The sequence below is a fragment of the Callorhinus ursinus genome, unplaced genomic scaffold (assembly GCF_003265705.2).
Source record: "Callorhinus ursinus isolate GAN/ISIS: 27379988/994484 unplaced genomic scaffold, GSC_fseal_2.0 scaffold39, whole genome shotgun sequence".
In the NCBI taxonomy this organism is placed as follows: Eukaryota; Metazoa; Chordata; class Mammalia; order Carnivora; family Otariidae; genus Callorhinus; species Callorhinus ursinus.
In genome coordinates, this window is record NW_027397101.1 from 5549702 (window position 1) to 5566079 (window position 16378).

The window sequence follows — 16378 nt, forward strand, 5'->3', positions numbered from 1 at the left end:
GCAGGCTTTAGAGGGGTGGGATCCTGGCTTTTATCAGTTTTACATTATGGGGAAAGTGATTTCCTTGCTCTAATCCATAATTACCTATCCTGCAAAACTATCATCAAGTAAATATTACACTAGCTAAAAATACAGCCAAGTCAAGGCAATAAACCTCAACGGTACACCTTCCAATGTGTCTGCTTCCCCTACACTTGGCCCTAGGATAACAAAAAGAACTAAAACCACAGTTCCTGCTCTTGAGAGGCATTCAGTCCTCCAGGACATCAGACAGGTAAACTAACAATTACAAAAGGGTGCAGTAAGTGCTATAATTAAAGGAGATGCGATCAGCTATGGAGACACTAAGAGAAGTTCCTAACTCAGCCCCAGCAAAACTATTTCAAAGAAAGTTTAAGAGGACAAGAGATGAAAACAGAGCTCCAGGCAAAGGAATCACATGTCACAGGTCCTGACATCATGTACGTTCAAGTCACTGTAACTCGACCTGGCTATCATGCGTGTGGTGTGCCCGTGGAGAATTACACAGGAAATGAGGTTAGACAGGTAGGCAGGAGGTCAAGAAAGGAATATCTACCCCCAAAGTGTCCCCAAATTCCTCTTCACCTTGGGTAAAACCACAATGTCACCCTTAAATAATGTCAGGGCCATGGGAGAATTCAGACACTGAAGAATGATTTTACGCACAGAAAATGTGAGTTAACATGTGAGTTAACATGAAATTGTGAAACAAGAAATTATTTCATTATTATAACCATTTCACGCTTAATTAAAAATGAGGTTATGATAATCATCTGGAAGAGTCTACTCTATAATACAAGTTCTGTTTTCTTATAGATCTGCGTGTGTATAGGTGTGTGTATGTACGCGTAGGTGAGATTATCTATATGAACATATATGGACAAGAAAAGGATGCTATCTTTCTAATGGAACAATGAATAAATCTTAATAGTTGTTTTGTAAACAATGGGACAAAATTTATAATCTGAAGCTCTGTATTTTGTTAAACAATGCAAAGATTAAAATTATCATTAGAAGTTTGTATCTTGAGAAGACAGGTTTTGGATTCTTACCAAATGCTAAAATAAAAGGATTCCAGCAAGTTTTTGCCAACAGTTGACCAATTGTGGGGAATCTTTCAATGATCGTATTTGAATCCTGTAAAAGAAAATTATGTTTTGGTCAATAAAAGTATACCACACAACTTAGAAAGTTGAACTGACACTACAGGCTGAAGGAATCTGAATATTTAGTATTTCAGAAAAGTAGAAATTTCAAATAAAATTTAACAAGCAACCACCTAACTTCATCCTTAAACCACACCACCAAAACTAAGATGTACAGCACATTTACATAAAATCAATCTTGTTACAAAATTATCTTTATTTTACTCACACTTAGGAAAGGCCAATTTGTTTAAAAATAACAAAGAATGTATAACAGTGAATAAAATATTGTGGGTAATTAATAACTATATAATCCTATATCTTCATCCTGGTTTTTTTACTCTACCATAAGAGGGGTTCCTAATTCAACTTTACTAGGGCTATTTCAAAGAAGGTTTGGGAGGACAAGAACTCTGGAACTTGTAAAAAGAAACAAAAGCAGCCAAAGCATAAAGATACATATCTCTGTTTATTAATGTTTCAGTTACTATATGCTAAATGACATCATACTTACTCTACAACAACCTGAGACAAAAAAAAAAAAAAGATCAACCAAATAGAAAACAGCTTAAGATTAAACAATCTACATGCTATTGTACAACTGGCCCTCTTCCCACTTCTTTACCTTTCAAGAAAGTTCAAAAATAAGACCTAAATGAGGTAGTATGTATATAAGCTGAAATATAAGTTGCTGCAGCAATAAATTCTTCATATTAGTCTTAGCAACAAGGCCAGTCCTAGACCTTCTGGGACCAATTAAAGCCAAGTTGCAGAAGTCCTATTACAGAAAAACAATTTTAAAAGGTAGCATCAGTTGCTCATACAGACTGTGTCTTTCCTTCTAGTTGCTAAAAACACATGAACTCATATTGTCAACATAAATAATTCTTTAAATTTCTGACTTGCTTCTTTGATTAAGGGAAGAAGAATGTAACACAAAAACACCTATATTAAATGAAAATTTCACTTTTCATTTTGAATTAGAAAGTAATTATAAAACAAAGAATATTTTCATAATATGAAAGCATGTTAACTCATAAAAATATCCATTGCAATAAAAATGAGAAATGTCAAAATGAAAAAAATATCAAATTTTAGACACATTATACAACAATAGTGAAGACACTCAAAATCTTAATATTCACCAGAAAAGACACTTAAAATATTCAAAAGAAGAGATCTTATTTATCATTTCTTGGTAGAACCTGCTTTAGGACAGCATTAAAGAAAGGGTAGGCACTGGGGTGCCTAGGTGGCTCAGGCGGTTAAGCGTCCTACTCCTGATTTTGGTGCAGGTCATGATCTCAGGGTCGTGAGGTCAAGCCCAGTGTTGGACTCCACCCTGGGCATGGAGCCTGCTTAAGATTCTCTCTCCTACTCTCCCTTTGCCCCTCCCCCTAACTTTTCTCCCTGAAAGAAAGAAAGAAAGAAAGAAAGAAAGAAAGAAAGAAAGAAAGAAAGAAAGAAAGAAAATGGGTAAGCACTTTGGAAAACTCTTCAATATTTAAGAGATGAAAAGGCCTTTAAAAGAATCTCAATTATTACTAACAAGTATCAAAGTCTTATTTTTTTGTTTTTTTTTTAAGATTTTATTTATTTATTTGACAGAGAGAGACACAACGAGAGAGGGAACACAAGCAGGGGGAGTGGGAGAGGGAGAAGCAGGCCTCCCACTGAGCAGGGAGCCTGATCCCAGGACCCTCGGATCATAACCTGAGCCGAACCACCCAAGTGCCCCAAAGTCTTGTTTTTTTTTTTAAACAACTTTATTGGTCAGGAAGTCTCATATGACAATGTAACTATTCGAGAACACTGAATTCATAAGAAATCAAAGGTGAGGAAACTGCCCCGTCTGTATTACCTATGGGTAATTTGTCTTTCTAATCCATCAAGACATCAGGTCAATACCACAAATCCCTGACCCTAGATAACGTTCAGGCTTGGTTAAATGTAGTAGAGATTCATTATTTTGGTCCACCACTTACCATCTCTTTCAAGACTTCATACACCTGTCTCAGGAACTCCTGAAATCGAGGCAGGTGAAGGCAGGTATCTTGCTGGGTTTCCAAAGTGGAGGCCTGGTCCCACACAGAAAGCTTCTGCATCCAAAACTGATAATCAGAAGAAAAGCCTACTGAATCTTGAGCCATCTTGGAAAAAGGGCCCGCCAAGCACTGAAGGAAACAGTGAGCACACATCAAATCTAGAAAAAAGGGGGAAAATGAAACATTTTTAAAAGGATTTTTATTGGTGACTTCATATTCCACTGATGAGTGAAAGGGGGAGTATAAGGGACTAAAACAGAATGCCTTCTATGAAGTCATCTTTGAATTATTTTAAAATGTGTCACCCAGCTATAGCTCCAATATTCACCATCTGAACTTTTTATCATGAGTAATATTCCACTAGAAGTCATTATACCTTCACAGACACATGCTAATTATGCACAAAAAGCACAAAGCTGATAATACTTTATATCTTCTTTTTAAGACTGCGCTATTTTTAAATGTTCTGAAGTTCATTTGGGTATTTTAATGTAATGCGAAATCAAAAACATCCATGGGTGTTTAATAATAGTCTGTGTCTAAAAAATGTTTTTGAAGTTTTCATGCATTTCTGGCTTCTCATTTAGGTGTTAAAATCTCTATGCACTACTGTCTACTGAAATTTCTTCCCAGTTTCTCTTCACTTTTCGGAAAAAGTAAAATCATTCATTCCACATGCATCGATTTGAGCAACTGATTTAATTAAAGACTAGTATACATGCTTGATCTCAGTTTATTCACAAGAAGAAATCATATTTTAGTAAAATATGAAAAACTGTAATTATTGAGGAGGTGTACTAGTCCTAACGGACAAAACATAGCCCATAAATTTGACTTACCACACATGAAGTACATGTTAGAAATAACCGTGGAGAGGCGCAGTGAGCATGGGCCTCAGGCAGAGCTGGCTAAATAAACCCCAGGTGCCCCCACCACTACCCCAGCTCCTCGCCATCGTCACCCATAGAAGCACACCATGCAGAGGAGGAAGAGCTACTTCTTAACCATGCAGGCTTTTACAAGGTCTCCGACTTTCTTGAGGCAGGGATGATACTCAGCTATCTGATTTCAAAAGACAGCTCTGCAAATGGTGAGTGAGTTTAAACTTTCAGCAGCAGTAATTAACAGATAAAATGGTCCCAATTAGGTGCCAAAAATATCAACATAGGGGTTTCATTACTAAAGAAGAAAATAAAAATATTTAAGGAGATCATACAATTTGGTTGCAGTACAAAAAACTCTAGACCAGGAAGGTGGAAATTTTTAAATGGTCCTAAAAACTTGGTCTTAAGAAGGACCATGAGGGAAAAAAAGGTTTAATCATAGAAAAAATATATGCATCTTGTCAAATGGCACCTAATAGCCAAAAATTTATTCCTTCTCCCTTTCTCTCATTGTCCTCCTCATCCAAGCCATCACCAACACCTGTCAATTCTACTTCCAAAATAAAAATGCATGATTTCATTCAACTTATCCACTTCTTTCCAACTCCACTGCTGCATTCCATCCCATCCCCATCCATTTCTTCCCTAGAGTCTTCTATCTGGTCCCACCCAACCCTCTCCAATTCTTCCTCTACAGTCCACAAAACAACTTTCCCAAATGAGAATCACACCCACCACACTCTGGCTTAAAACCTCCCCCCAACTTCAAAAGCTTCTACAGACTCCCTGTAGAAAAGATCCTAGCTCCTCCTCCTGGAGTCTCTGAAGTCCTGTAAAAACTTACCTCTGGCACCTGCTCTCATTTCCTATGCTGTGCACCTGTCCGGTCCAGGCCTCTCATATGTTCACTATCAACACATGGAAGCCTTCCCTGCTTCACTGCTTTCTGCTCATTCCTCCAAAGCTCCTATCCCATCAGTAATTATTTGCTCACTTAGTTACTGCTTCTTCCACTGGTATATAATTCCCTGTCTCCTAGAATTTAACAAATGCTTGGCAAACAATAAATATTGGATAAAGGAATGAATAATTCACTGATATTTTTCAAAGTATAGTTCTGAACTAAACGCCATAACAAAATGCTTTTCCAGATACAGCAATTTAATTTTTAAAAGATAACTTCCCCAGAAAAAAAATTTTAAGGTGTATCTATGTGAAATTTAATTAATATCCCATTTAGAAATACAGTAATAGCTTATACCTACATACACTTACTATGCTCTTGAAAATATTTTAAATGATTTATGCACACTAGCTAATTTAATCCTCTAAGCAACCCTATGAAATGGGTATTATCATTATCTTCATTTTACAGATGCACAGAGAGATTATGTAATTGCCCAAAGTAAGATTATGTAAAAGCCCAAAGGAAGTAACTGCTAGTAAATAGCAGATCTACAGGTTGTGGGATCTGATTGAGAGAGTCTAGCTCTAAAGTCTGCGCCCTAAACAAAGAAATAAACTGAAGAAACAAATTAATGAATTTCATACATAGCTCATACGGTTCTAGATGAGGCCTGTTTAGATATTCGGAGACACTAAACTGAAGACTTTTTTGGTAGAAGAGACAGAAAACATTATTTTATTATAGCCAAATTACAAACAACCTTTTGTTTAGCAATAGGAATACATCTGATTGTTTTAAATGGAAATAGCGTTAGGGATCATGTAGCCATGGTTCTGAGGGGCTGTTCACAGCCAGTCTAGGGGGAGATGGTAATGGCTGGGAAACAAGGAGACCTGATTGTGATGCTTAGCAGTGGGAGTGCTGCTGGTATTTAGTGCCCAGGAGCCAGGGATGTTGAATATACTGCAATGCACCGGGGCAGTCACACGAAGAAAAATGGTCTTATCCCAAAGGCCGATGACATCTCTACTGAGAAATGATGACCTAATCCGAACACCCTGGAATGGGCATCTGTTGACTGTGCTTGTTGAGCATTCCTCCTCCCTTCTTATGGTTACAACACCTCACCGTCCCTTGAGGAAAGAACCTCTCCTCCATTCCACAAGTCTTGGTGAGCCTATTAATCAAGGCACCTTGCGGCATCAGCCAAGAGGTGAGATGATGACTCAGGTTAGGCAAACCAGACCCTGTGCTGGGAATCTGAATCTTGAATAGACTGATATAAGGATGGAACTAAGTCATTCCAAAGACTTTCTCAGTCTTGTTCCCTTAGGCCACCCTACCTCATGTCCTTAACAAGGTACAGCTTTCCAGTTCGCTATTTTTTCTAAAAGATTTTATTTTGGGGGTGGCTGGGTGGCTCAGTCAAGTTAAGTTGACTCAGTTAAGCATCTACCATCGGCTCAGGTCGTGATCCCAGGGTCCTGGGATTGAGTCCCACATTGGGCTGCTTGCTCAGCAGAGAGCCTGCTTCTCCCTCTGCCTACCGCTCCCCCTGCTTGTGCTCTCTCTCTCTCTCTCTCTCTCTCTCTCTCTCGCTGTGTTTCTCTGTCAAGTGGATGAATAAAATCTTTAAAAAAAAAAGATTTTATTTTTAAGTAATCTCTATACCCATTGTGGGGCTTGAACTCACAACCCTGAGGTGAGATCAGGAGTTGCACGTTCCACCCACTGAGCCAGCCAGGCACCCCTCAGCTCTCTCTTTAATTCTGCCCACTACCCAGGGGCTTTCTGCAAAATCCTTTTTTCCCCCCTTAAATTAACCACTGTTGATTTCTGTGGTTTCAGAAAAAAAAAAAAGCAACTACAAACTGATAGTTTCATATATACTGATATAACATCTAATACAAACCAGACAGTGGGCTGCAGGCAACAAACCTTTGAAGAAAAAAGAGGAATTTAGAACTGGTTACTGGGCCAAATCATAGAAAATGGCAGGGAAACTTCTGTTTGTATTAGGGTATCGGAAAGCAGAAGTCCATGGAACAAGAACGCAATACAGGTCAATGAGGTATTGCCTATGATCAGGGACCCTATCTCATTATACTCTTCTAGTAGGAATGGCCAAGTGAAAGACTGGATTATCAAAAAATGATGTCTGGTGATCTGCAAAAAAAAAAAAAAAAAAAAAAAAAACCCCACCTCTCCAACCAGGAGGCCAGTTGGTTTTAGTCAACAATATTGGGCTATCATAAACACTATCAAATCGTGACTCCAACTCAAGCTGTACTTTCAGATGTTTAACTGGAGAAAACTAGCACCCACCCCCCCCAGGTACCTAGATTGCAGTTATGAAGCTGGTAATAAATGCATTTCTCCATTGGGATAACCTGAGGACATGAGAAAGCAGTTCACTTTCACCTCCCTTAAAGCAGTTCATTTTCACCTCCTATCAACTCAGAACACTGTGTATTACACTAGTCTACCATATTGAAGTTATCAGGCTGACAGAACCTAGAGACTAAGAAGACACAGGTGCTTTGCATGTATTCCAGATGGTGGGATATAAATCCCATGAACATACAGGGCCTGCCACTTCAGGAAGTTTCTTGTGATCCAATGGTCCATATAAGACAGAATATGCCCTTTAAAATAAGGATAAACAACAAACTACTACCAGTGGTTGCCTCCAATGTGGAGACCTGGATAGCTGGATGATAAGTGCAGAAAACAAACTTGGGTTTTACTGTCTACCTTTTTGCACCTTTTCAAAATATTTGGCTGACATCTCTGGGACTCATGAACATAAACTTGCATGGGTTTTAGACCATTTATCTGCTTCTACCTATTTTTTGGCAATGAAAAATATGGGTAGGGCAAGAATCACTGCACAGCTGATTCATGCTAAATCACTCTGCCACTTGGCACATATGACCTAGCAGATCCAATGGTGTTTAAAGTGTGTGTGGAAGATCTGGATTCTGGGCAGAGCCTATAGCAGGCCTCAGTGACTAGACTGATCGTCCAAGCCACAAAGCCGGGTGTGCCCAGCAGTACTCTATCATCATGTGCAAATTATGCCTACTTGAGCAAAATGCATGAGTGAGGTTTTTGGATGCTGTGTATGTCTTCCCTGCTGTGTCATATAATTTTTTTTTAATTCCCTTCCTTTTCATTTTTCCCTCTCCTACTACTGCCTATATAGAATATATTACTAGTAGATAAATTTTCTAAAGTCTATAATTTACCAACTATCACAGAAATGGGAAGAGGAACTGACATTATCCAGAAATTCTGGACCTGAAGCCAGAGCATTAACCAGGCATTACTTCAGATTATCTCCTATTTTGAAGGGAAAGCTAAATTATGTTAGTTGGAAGTGTTTTAAAAATTCTTTGTGTAGACAGCAGCAAGTCAGAATGTCCTGAGTAACCAGCAAGTGCAAAGTTGTAGATATCTGTGGTTTTTGCCCATCTACCACCCTTTTCCTGTTCTTTTAACATGAATGCACCCCACTTTTGCACTGAAGAACTGCCCTTCTTCCATTCCATATATTCTTACTAAGACTAAGGACCAAGGTGTGCCTCCTTAAGAGTGAGAGAGTTACATAGGTCTAAAAGATGAGGCTAACAGCTAGGAAAGAATGCTATGCAAATAAAATAAAGTTTATGTCTCTATCTGACACCATTCATAAACAGACTTTTACCTAACAGACAGAAGAGCTTATGATGATGTCACTTAAGGCACAGGCTATGTGGTACAAGTGAACTTTTGTTTATGTTTCTTTTTTTTCCCCCAGTTTAATGAGTATCTTTAAAGACACCAAAAAGCAGACAAGACAGCCAAATGAACCTCTATGCACCCATTAACTAGTTCAAGCAAATCACAGACATCATACCACTTTACCCAAAATACTCTGATTTGTATCTCTTTTCTAAGGACTCAAAAAGAAAAAAGAAACTTAACTACGCTTTCACACCCAATAAATCCAGCAATAATCATCTAATAGCCCATCTAAGTTCAAATTTCTTTAAAATTTCCCTTTAGGTTGGGTTGTTTATATTAGGATCCACTATACATTGCGTATGGTCAACAATGATATTTCTCCTTTACTCTGTAACAAAATAATATAAAAATAAGTGTCCCTTAGTCTGTAATAATTACCCCTTGATTTTTTTAACTTTTTCATAACATTTATACCCTGAAAAAAACAACCAATAGAAGCAGCTAATAGAACCTATTGTATCGACTAGTAGAATCTTTCAAATGCGCATTTGGCTGATTGCATTTCTGTGGTGTTAGCATGTTTTACTATCCCCTATACTGCCTACAAACTGAGAGCACGATTCAGAGATTTTTTTAGATTCAGGTTCAACCTTTTTCCATTTGTAGTGGTGTGTGCTTTGAATCAAACCAGAAGGCATATACTGGTTGTCTCATGTACCAATAATGTTGAAACTGATCAGTTGTTTCAGGTACTGTCAACCTAAGCCATCCATTATAAAGTTCACCAGCAACCCTTTCCTGAATGGTCTTCTGAATTGATGATCATTTTAGATCCATTAAGGGTTGAAAAAAAGTGATTTTCCTATTTCATCCATTCTCCTGTATTTTTATGATGTTTCTTGACATATCAAAGCTGTATAGTTTTAGGTAGTAAGAATAACAATCTTTTCCTATGTAAATCCAATGTATGTCTCTCTAACCCTGTGAAATTGCCAAAAGAGTTGCTAACTTCTCTGACCCTCTCTTGCAGGTTCTCAGTCTCTCCCAGCTTCTCAAGAAATGGCAATGCCCTGAGGGTGAAAAGCTGCTGAAGAATCTGTTCAGTACTCTGCATTTCCTTTCACACCAGGGGCTTAACCCCTTGAGTACTGACTTCAATGGCTCCAAAAGATGTTTTATCTGGCTCTTCTAGGCACTGTAAATAGCTGGAAGTAGAAGTCCATCATAAATTCTCTTGATTAACCAGGAGAGGTGAGGTAAACAAAAGTATGGTACATAATATATTTAGTGTAAACATACTTAATTAAAATTGCATCCAATTTCAGTCCTACTTCAGGTAACTAGACTACACAGTTGAGACCAACCTACCTACTGAGCATGGAATACAAAAACATAATTTAAAAATCATCAAGGAATCAGAAAGACAGTGTTAAATTATAGAGAAAGATCTTGGCACATGGGTTACACAGGCCTAGGGATGCATTTCTGATCCTGAAGATGCACTTAAAGGCAAAGGTTAAAAAAGCTCTTTTGGGGCGCCTGAGTGGCTCAGCCAGTTGAGCATGTGACTCTTGATTTTGGCTCAAGTCACGATCTAAGAGTCAAGTGACTGAGTCCCACATTGGGCTCCATGCTCAGCGGGGAGTCTGCTTGGGATTCTCTCTCTCCCCCCTCTGTCTGCCCCTCCCCCCCTCCAAAATTAATAAATAAATCTTAAAAAAAAAATCCTCTTTTGATAACCTTGCCAGGGAATAATAGTAGGAGGTCCGCCCTACCAAAGTGAGGGCCTGGTAAACCATCCCACACTTAGGGTTGAAGCCTATAAGGGTACACCCTGGGAGGATGGGTGAAACAGAAGTGAACCAGCCTGCATATACCACGCCTAACTACGAAACTAAAACTAAATTAAGGTGGTCCCCGGTCTCTAAGTCTGCTGCCAGGTGCCTGGAAGATACAAACAAAAATCATCTCTGAAGGAAAATAACATCATTGTAAGTTTCTAACTATTTCTAAAAATAATTTTTCAAATACAACAAAAATTACATAATGAAGACAATCAAGCACACAGGAAGAAAAGAACACATGAAGAAAAACTCCAAAACAACAGACAAGAACAAAAAAACAAAACAAAGAATATGGTAGAAATTCTAAAACTGAAAAAAAAAACTAGCTGAAATTACAAATTCAACAGATGGGTTTAATAGCTGATCAGACCCAGCTGAAAACAGAATTAGTGAACTTGGAAGATATAGCAGAAGAAACTACCCAGAATTCAACATGGAAAATAAAAATAATGGAATATACAGAAGAATGGATAAGATACAAAAAAAATACAGCAAGATGGCTAGAAAACATACCTTCAATACAATAAAAGGGAAAAAAGGGCCAACCCAAAATATTATAACCACCTAAAATATTTAAGATAAAGTGAAATAAATATCTGACACATGAGAGAATCTGCCACCAGTAAGCCTGCTCTCAGACAAAAAATGAGCCCAGACAGAATTCTGGAGGCACAAGAAGAAATGAAAAATGACAAAAATGGTAGATACATGGAAAAAATTAACATTTATGATATAAAATAAGAATAATATCATTGGGGTTTTAAATATATACAGAAATTAAGATATATAAAAACAATAGTATAAGAAAAATAGAGTCAAAGAGTTCTAAAGTCTACATTTTCCAGGAGAATGAAGATAAAAGTGTTAACATTAGGCTTTAATAATTCAAGAATACATACTATGATTTCTAGGATATCCACTAATAGAATATCAACAGGTAGTATATAATTGCCAAGTTACCAGAAGAGAAAAATTTACAATTCAAAAAACAACCCCAAAAGTGGAAAAATGAAGAGAAAAAGGGAACAAAGCATGGACAAGATTTTTAAAAAGCACAGAGTGAGATGGTAGATTTAAACTCAAATATATCAGTAATTATATGATATATAAATGGCTTAAATTTCTAAGTAAAACCCAAAGATTATCAGGTTTTTTAGTTTTTTATTTATTATTTATTAAGTTTTTATTTAAATTCCAGTTACTTAACAAACAGTGTAATAATAGTTTCAGGTGTACAGTATAGTGATTCAACATATCCATACATCACCTGGTGCCCATCACAAGTGCAGTCCTTAATCCCCATCACCTATTTCACCCATCCCCCCTCTCTGGTAACTATCAGTTTGTTCTCTGTAGTTAAGAGTCTGTTTCTTGGTTTGCCCTCTTTCTCTCTCTTTTTTTCCCCTTTGTGCTCATTTGTTTTGTTTCTTAAATTCCACATACAAGTGAAATCATATGGTATGTCTTTCTTTGACTGACTGATTTCACTTAGCATAATACTCTCTAGCTCCATCCATGCTGACGCAAATGGCTAAATTTCATTCTTTTTCATGGCTAAGTAATATTCCTGTGTGTGTGTGTGTGTGTACACATCTTCTTTATCCATTCATCAATTAATGGACACTTGGGCTGTTTCCATAATTTGGCTATTGTAGATAACGTTATCAGTTTTTAATTTAAAAAAACTGTATGTTGTTACAAAAGATACATCTAAAACATAAAGATAAAGTAATTCAGAGAAGCTGAAAGAATAGGAAAAGAAAAACCATACAAACCTAACCAAAGGAATCCAATAAACTGTACCAACTCAAATACACTTTGGGACAAAAAGCATTACCAGAGGTAAAGAGGGTCACTTAGTAATGACAAAGTGTTCAATTCACCAGGAAGATTAAACAATTCTAAATTTGTATGCTCCAGTAATACAGAAATGTAAAACAAACTATAAAGCTCAAAATATAACATGGAAATTGACATACCTACAAAAAGAAATAAATCAATCCCAATCATACTGGGAATTTTCACACATCCCTCTCAGTAAATCATCATAATCATGCAAAAGCCCACAAATTAAAAACTCTCTCTCAAAGAATACTCCAAGCTTATTGTTTATGTACACCAGCAGAATGTTCATAGCAGCACTGTTCATAACAGACCAAACTGAAAAGAACCCAAATGCTAAAAAAAAAAAGCAGAATGGATAAATTAAATGTGATATATTCATACAAAGGAATACTATACAGCAGTGAAAATGCCTACAGGCATAGAGATGAATTTTCAGTCATAATGTTGAGAAAAAGAAACCAACCCATAAGAATATATAAGATATGATTCATTTATACAAAGTTCAAAATCAGGTAAAACTAAATTGCAGTGGTTACCCTGAAAAGTCAGGAATCCTATTACCTTCAGAGGAAGAAAAGAAGTACTATGGGGAAGGTATGTGTAAATGGCAATCAATATGCTGGCAATATTCTATTTCTTGGCCTGGATGCCAGTAACATGTGTATTAACATTTTAAAATTTATAAAACCGTGAGTCATGTTTATGTGCTTTTCTATATGTGTTACTCTCCATTACAAAAAAAAAAAAACTTTAACTTCTAAATATACATTTACCATACAGATATTATTCCCAAGGAAAAAAAGAAAAAATGTTATAGCTTATAAATGCTAATCATTAAAGTATCTGATGAATACAATAAAAATTTTAAAGTATTGAAAGAGTAAGTATTTTCTATTTTTTAGCTGAGTTCTCTGAAAATATTACAACTATGAGAATTGGCCAGAGATACAATCCTAGTGCTTGTTTTCTCCTTCTCCTTCCCATCCTCAAATAATGGCTCCATTTTTCCTAGTCTGGGCTCTCAGGAGAAAAATCCACAGCCTTCTCTACCCACCCTCACTTCCCCATAGCTGTGTGGCTACTGCTCTGTCCTGAGAGGGCTATTGTCCTAAGGTGGAAGAGACATCCAATTCATCTCTCAGGGGAGGGTAACCAGTGAGAGGTCCATGTTCAAGCAGACAAAATGAGGCTGTGTCCATGCAGCTAAAACAGAACGCATGCCTCATAAAAGAGAGGATTCTTCAGATTCATGGTGATTTCAACTTTTTTCACAAATGCATTAATTTTTGTATCCCAGTTAATCTGCACACTTACTAGACAACTGAGATCTGACTTTACATCTTTTGATCAATATTAAATTCCTGATGTAAATCAAGAATATTAAATTCAAATGTAAATTTTTGACTTTCTCATGAGTCTGCTTAGTGTGCATGCCCTCACATGGATGTCTATGCCCATATTCATTTCATTGGAGCAACCAGAGAAATAATGTTTAGCATCTTTCAAGAGCATAAAAGAAAGGTGGATGCCAATGACACTGCTTCCTTAGAACTCAGGATTTTAACAAGTATTTTGTACACAAACTGTATATGCTTATGTGGCAAAAGCAAATGGCACAGAAAGTTGGAATGAAATCCTCATTTTCCATTTCTTGAGTTATTTCTCTTTTGGCACATTTACCCAGTCCTAAAGAATCAAAACCATGATTTCACCTTCTCCACATATACAGACTAAAAACAACAAAAGTTCTTAGTCCCCTCACTATATATTTCCAGGAGAAAATAAAACGACCTTCAGAAATTGCCATATAGAAGAGACAAAAGAAATGTCCTGTGAGCAGAGAGAGCTAGACACCCAAATGCAAAAGACTGTCTAGTAAAGGATCCCCATGTACTTGTTCATGTCCCTCTCTTGCTATTAGAGGAGATCGTACAGAAGAAGGAGGCAGAAGGAAGAGGGATAAAGTAGCAAGGGAATCCAGCCGTCAGAGCTAGCAAACATCAGATACTGAAACAGGGATGGTTCAAAATGGTGTCAGCTTTGGAGGCGACTGGCTGGCTCAGTTGGTTAATGTCTGACTTCAGGTCAGGTCATGATCCCAGGGTCCTGGGATCGAGCCCCACCTCGGGCTCCCTGTTCAGCCAGAAGCCTGCTTTTCTCTCTCCCTCTGCCCCCGCCCCCCGACTTGTGTTCCTGCTCACTCTGTTCTCTCTCTCTCAAATAAACAAACAATCTTTTAAAAAAATGGTATCTGCTTTGGATCACTGTCTCCCCCTCTTTTCTCATTTATAAACTGCTTGAAAGTTACTCTGCTACTTGCAAAGTACTATTTTATTAACTCAAATCACCATGGCACAAAGATACACCACTATTCATGAGGGTTCACAATGTGAGTCGCCAAGATAACATGGCCTGGATTCAAAATACAGCAGGTTAAGAAGAGGTAATGCTTCAGCGCTAAAAGGTTCCCCATTCTGGTGATTTCTGTTCTCTGGGAAAAGGATATATTCAAAAACTTAATGGAAATATGCTTCACAGAGAATACGGTGTTTACCAAGCACAACTCATGAGAAGTAATGAAGGAAAGAAAAGCATCACAACACTTGAGCAGTGTCTGAAGAAAGATTATGAAGAGGAAAGAAACAAGTAGGTGACAGGCTGGGGCAAAGTATCCTAATTTATTAAAAAAACAAACAAAAGCATTTCCCTTAATTTAGATACCAAGTGTTAAGAACCTGGCAAGGGACAGCCCCCAGACCAATGGTTCTCAAATTATCTTTCAGAAAGCAAGGTGGGTTCCCAAAGTTCCATGTTGACACCTGAGTATTTAAGCAGCCCTGACTTCAAAGAGTAAATCCTGCAGGCCCAGGCAGGAGCACGCAGGATGTTCTGTCTACCACAGCACTGGGAGTGACCAGGAATGGCATGAGCCAGCAATTCCAGTCTCTCATTTAACATTATATGACATTATTATCCTCTCTTAATCTATAAAGTTTCAGGATGGAAAATCCCTTCTATAATTTAACCTACAATTTTCTGATCCTCCATTAGTATTGCTGTTGAAAGGCAATTCGCTATCTCAAAAGGGCTGTCCCATCTAGAGACAACTTAGAACTCAACTGTTTTTAGATTTTCTGAAAAAATCTAAAAAGAATCCTTACTCAGCTGATATGATCAGGAATCTGGTGCCTTTAAAGTCCTGTCAAAGGCTACAATTGCCACATATATAAAGGAAAAATATTCTAAAAATCATTTCATTTTAATCATCATTGTTTTCTTTCATGGCAAAGAGTTGGTAATCTATAAAGGCCAAGTATGCAAATAAGAGTAGCCAGGGCTACATTTTGAATAGTGTGAGAAATTCAAAAGTAGTTATTATAATTTAATTGTGAGCACCTAAGTAATTACCAAGGTCCTACCATCTGTATCTTCTAAACCAGTACAGTGGGTAAACATCTAGGATGAAGTCACAAAAGTGACAACGATGACAACAATGATATAGAACTTTAAAGCTCTTTAAAAAATTGTTTAGTAAAATGAAACCTTGTATAAAAGTTCAACACATAAAAGGGACAGACCTGTGCAAATCATGTGTCAAATAAGGGATTAATATCCAGAATATATGAAGAACTCCCACAACTCAATGAAAGAAAGAAAGAAAGAAGAAAGAGAGAGGAAGAAAGAAAGAAAGAAAACCCCAGTTTTTAAAAAATGGACAAAGGACTTGAATAGATCTCTCTCAAAGATATATAAATGGCCAAAAAACACATGAAAAGATGCTCAACATCACTAATCATTATGGAAATCAAAACCACAATGACATACTGCTTTACACCCATGAGGGTGACTATTATTTAAAAACACAAAAAACGGCAAGTGTTGGTGAAGATACAGAAAAATTGGAACCCAGCATTGCTGGTGGAAATACTAAATAGCGTAGCTGCTGTGAAAACAGTATGAT

The 16378-nt window shown here is 37.3% G+C and overlaps 1 protein-coding gene across 13 annotated transcripts in view; it reads right to left on the reverse strand.

Moving 5' to 3' along the window:
* The window catches only part of FANCC (FA complementation group C), a 302041-nt gene that overhangs the window by 179428 nt on the left and 106235 nt on the right, over window positions 1-16378 (reverse strand). For all 13 annotated transcript variants that reach the window (XM_073880710.1, XM_025851675.2, XM_025851664.2 and 10 more), the window contains 2 exons: window positions 3152-3369; window positions 1074-1158 (listed from right to left, as the gene is read on the reverse strand). In XM_073880710.1, the coding sequence (XP_073736811.1) occupies window positions 1074-1158; window positions 3152-3364 (298 nt within the window). In that variant the 5' untranslated portion in view covers window positions 3365-3369. The remainder of the gene's footprint in view (window positions 1-1073; window positions 1159-3151; window positions 3370-16378) is intronic.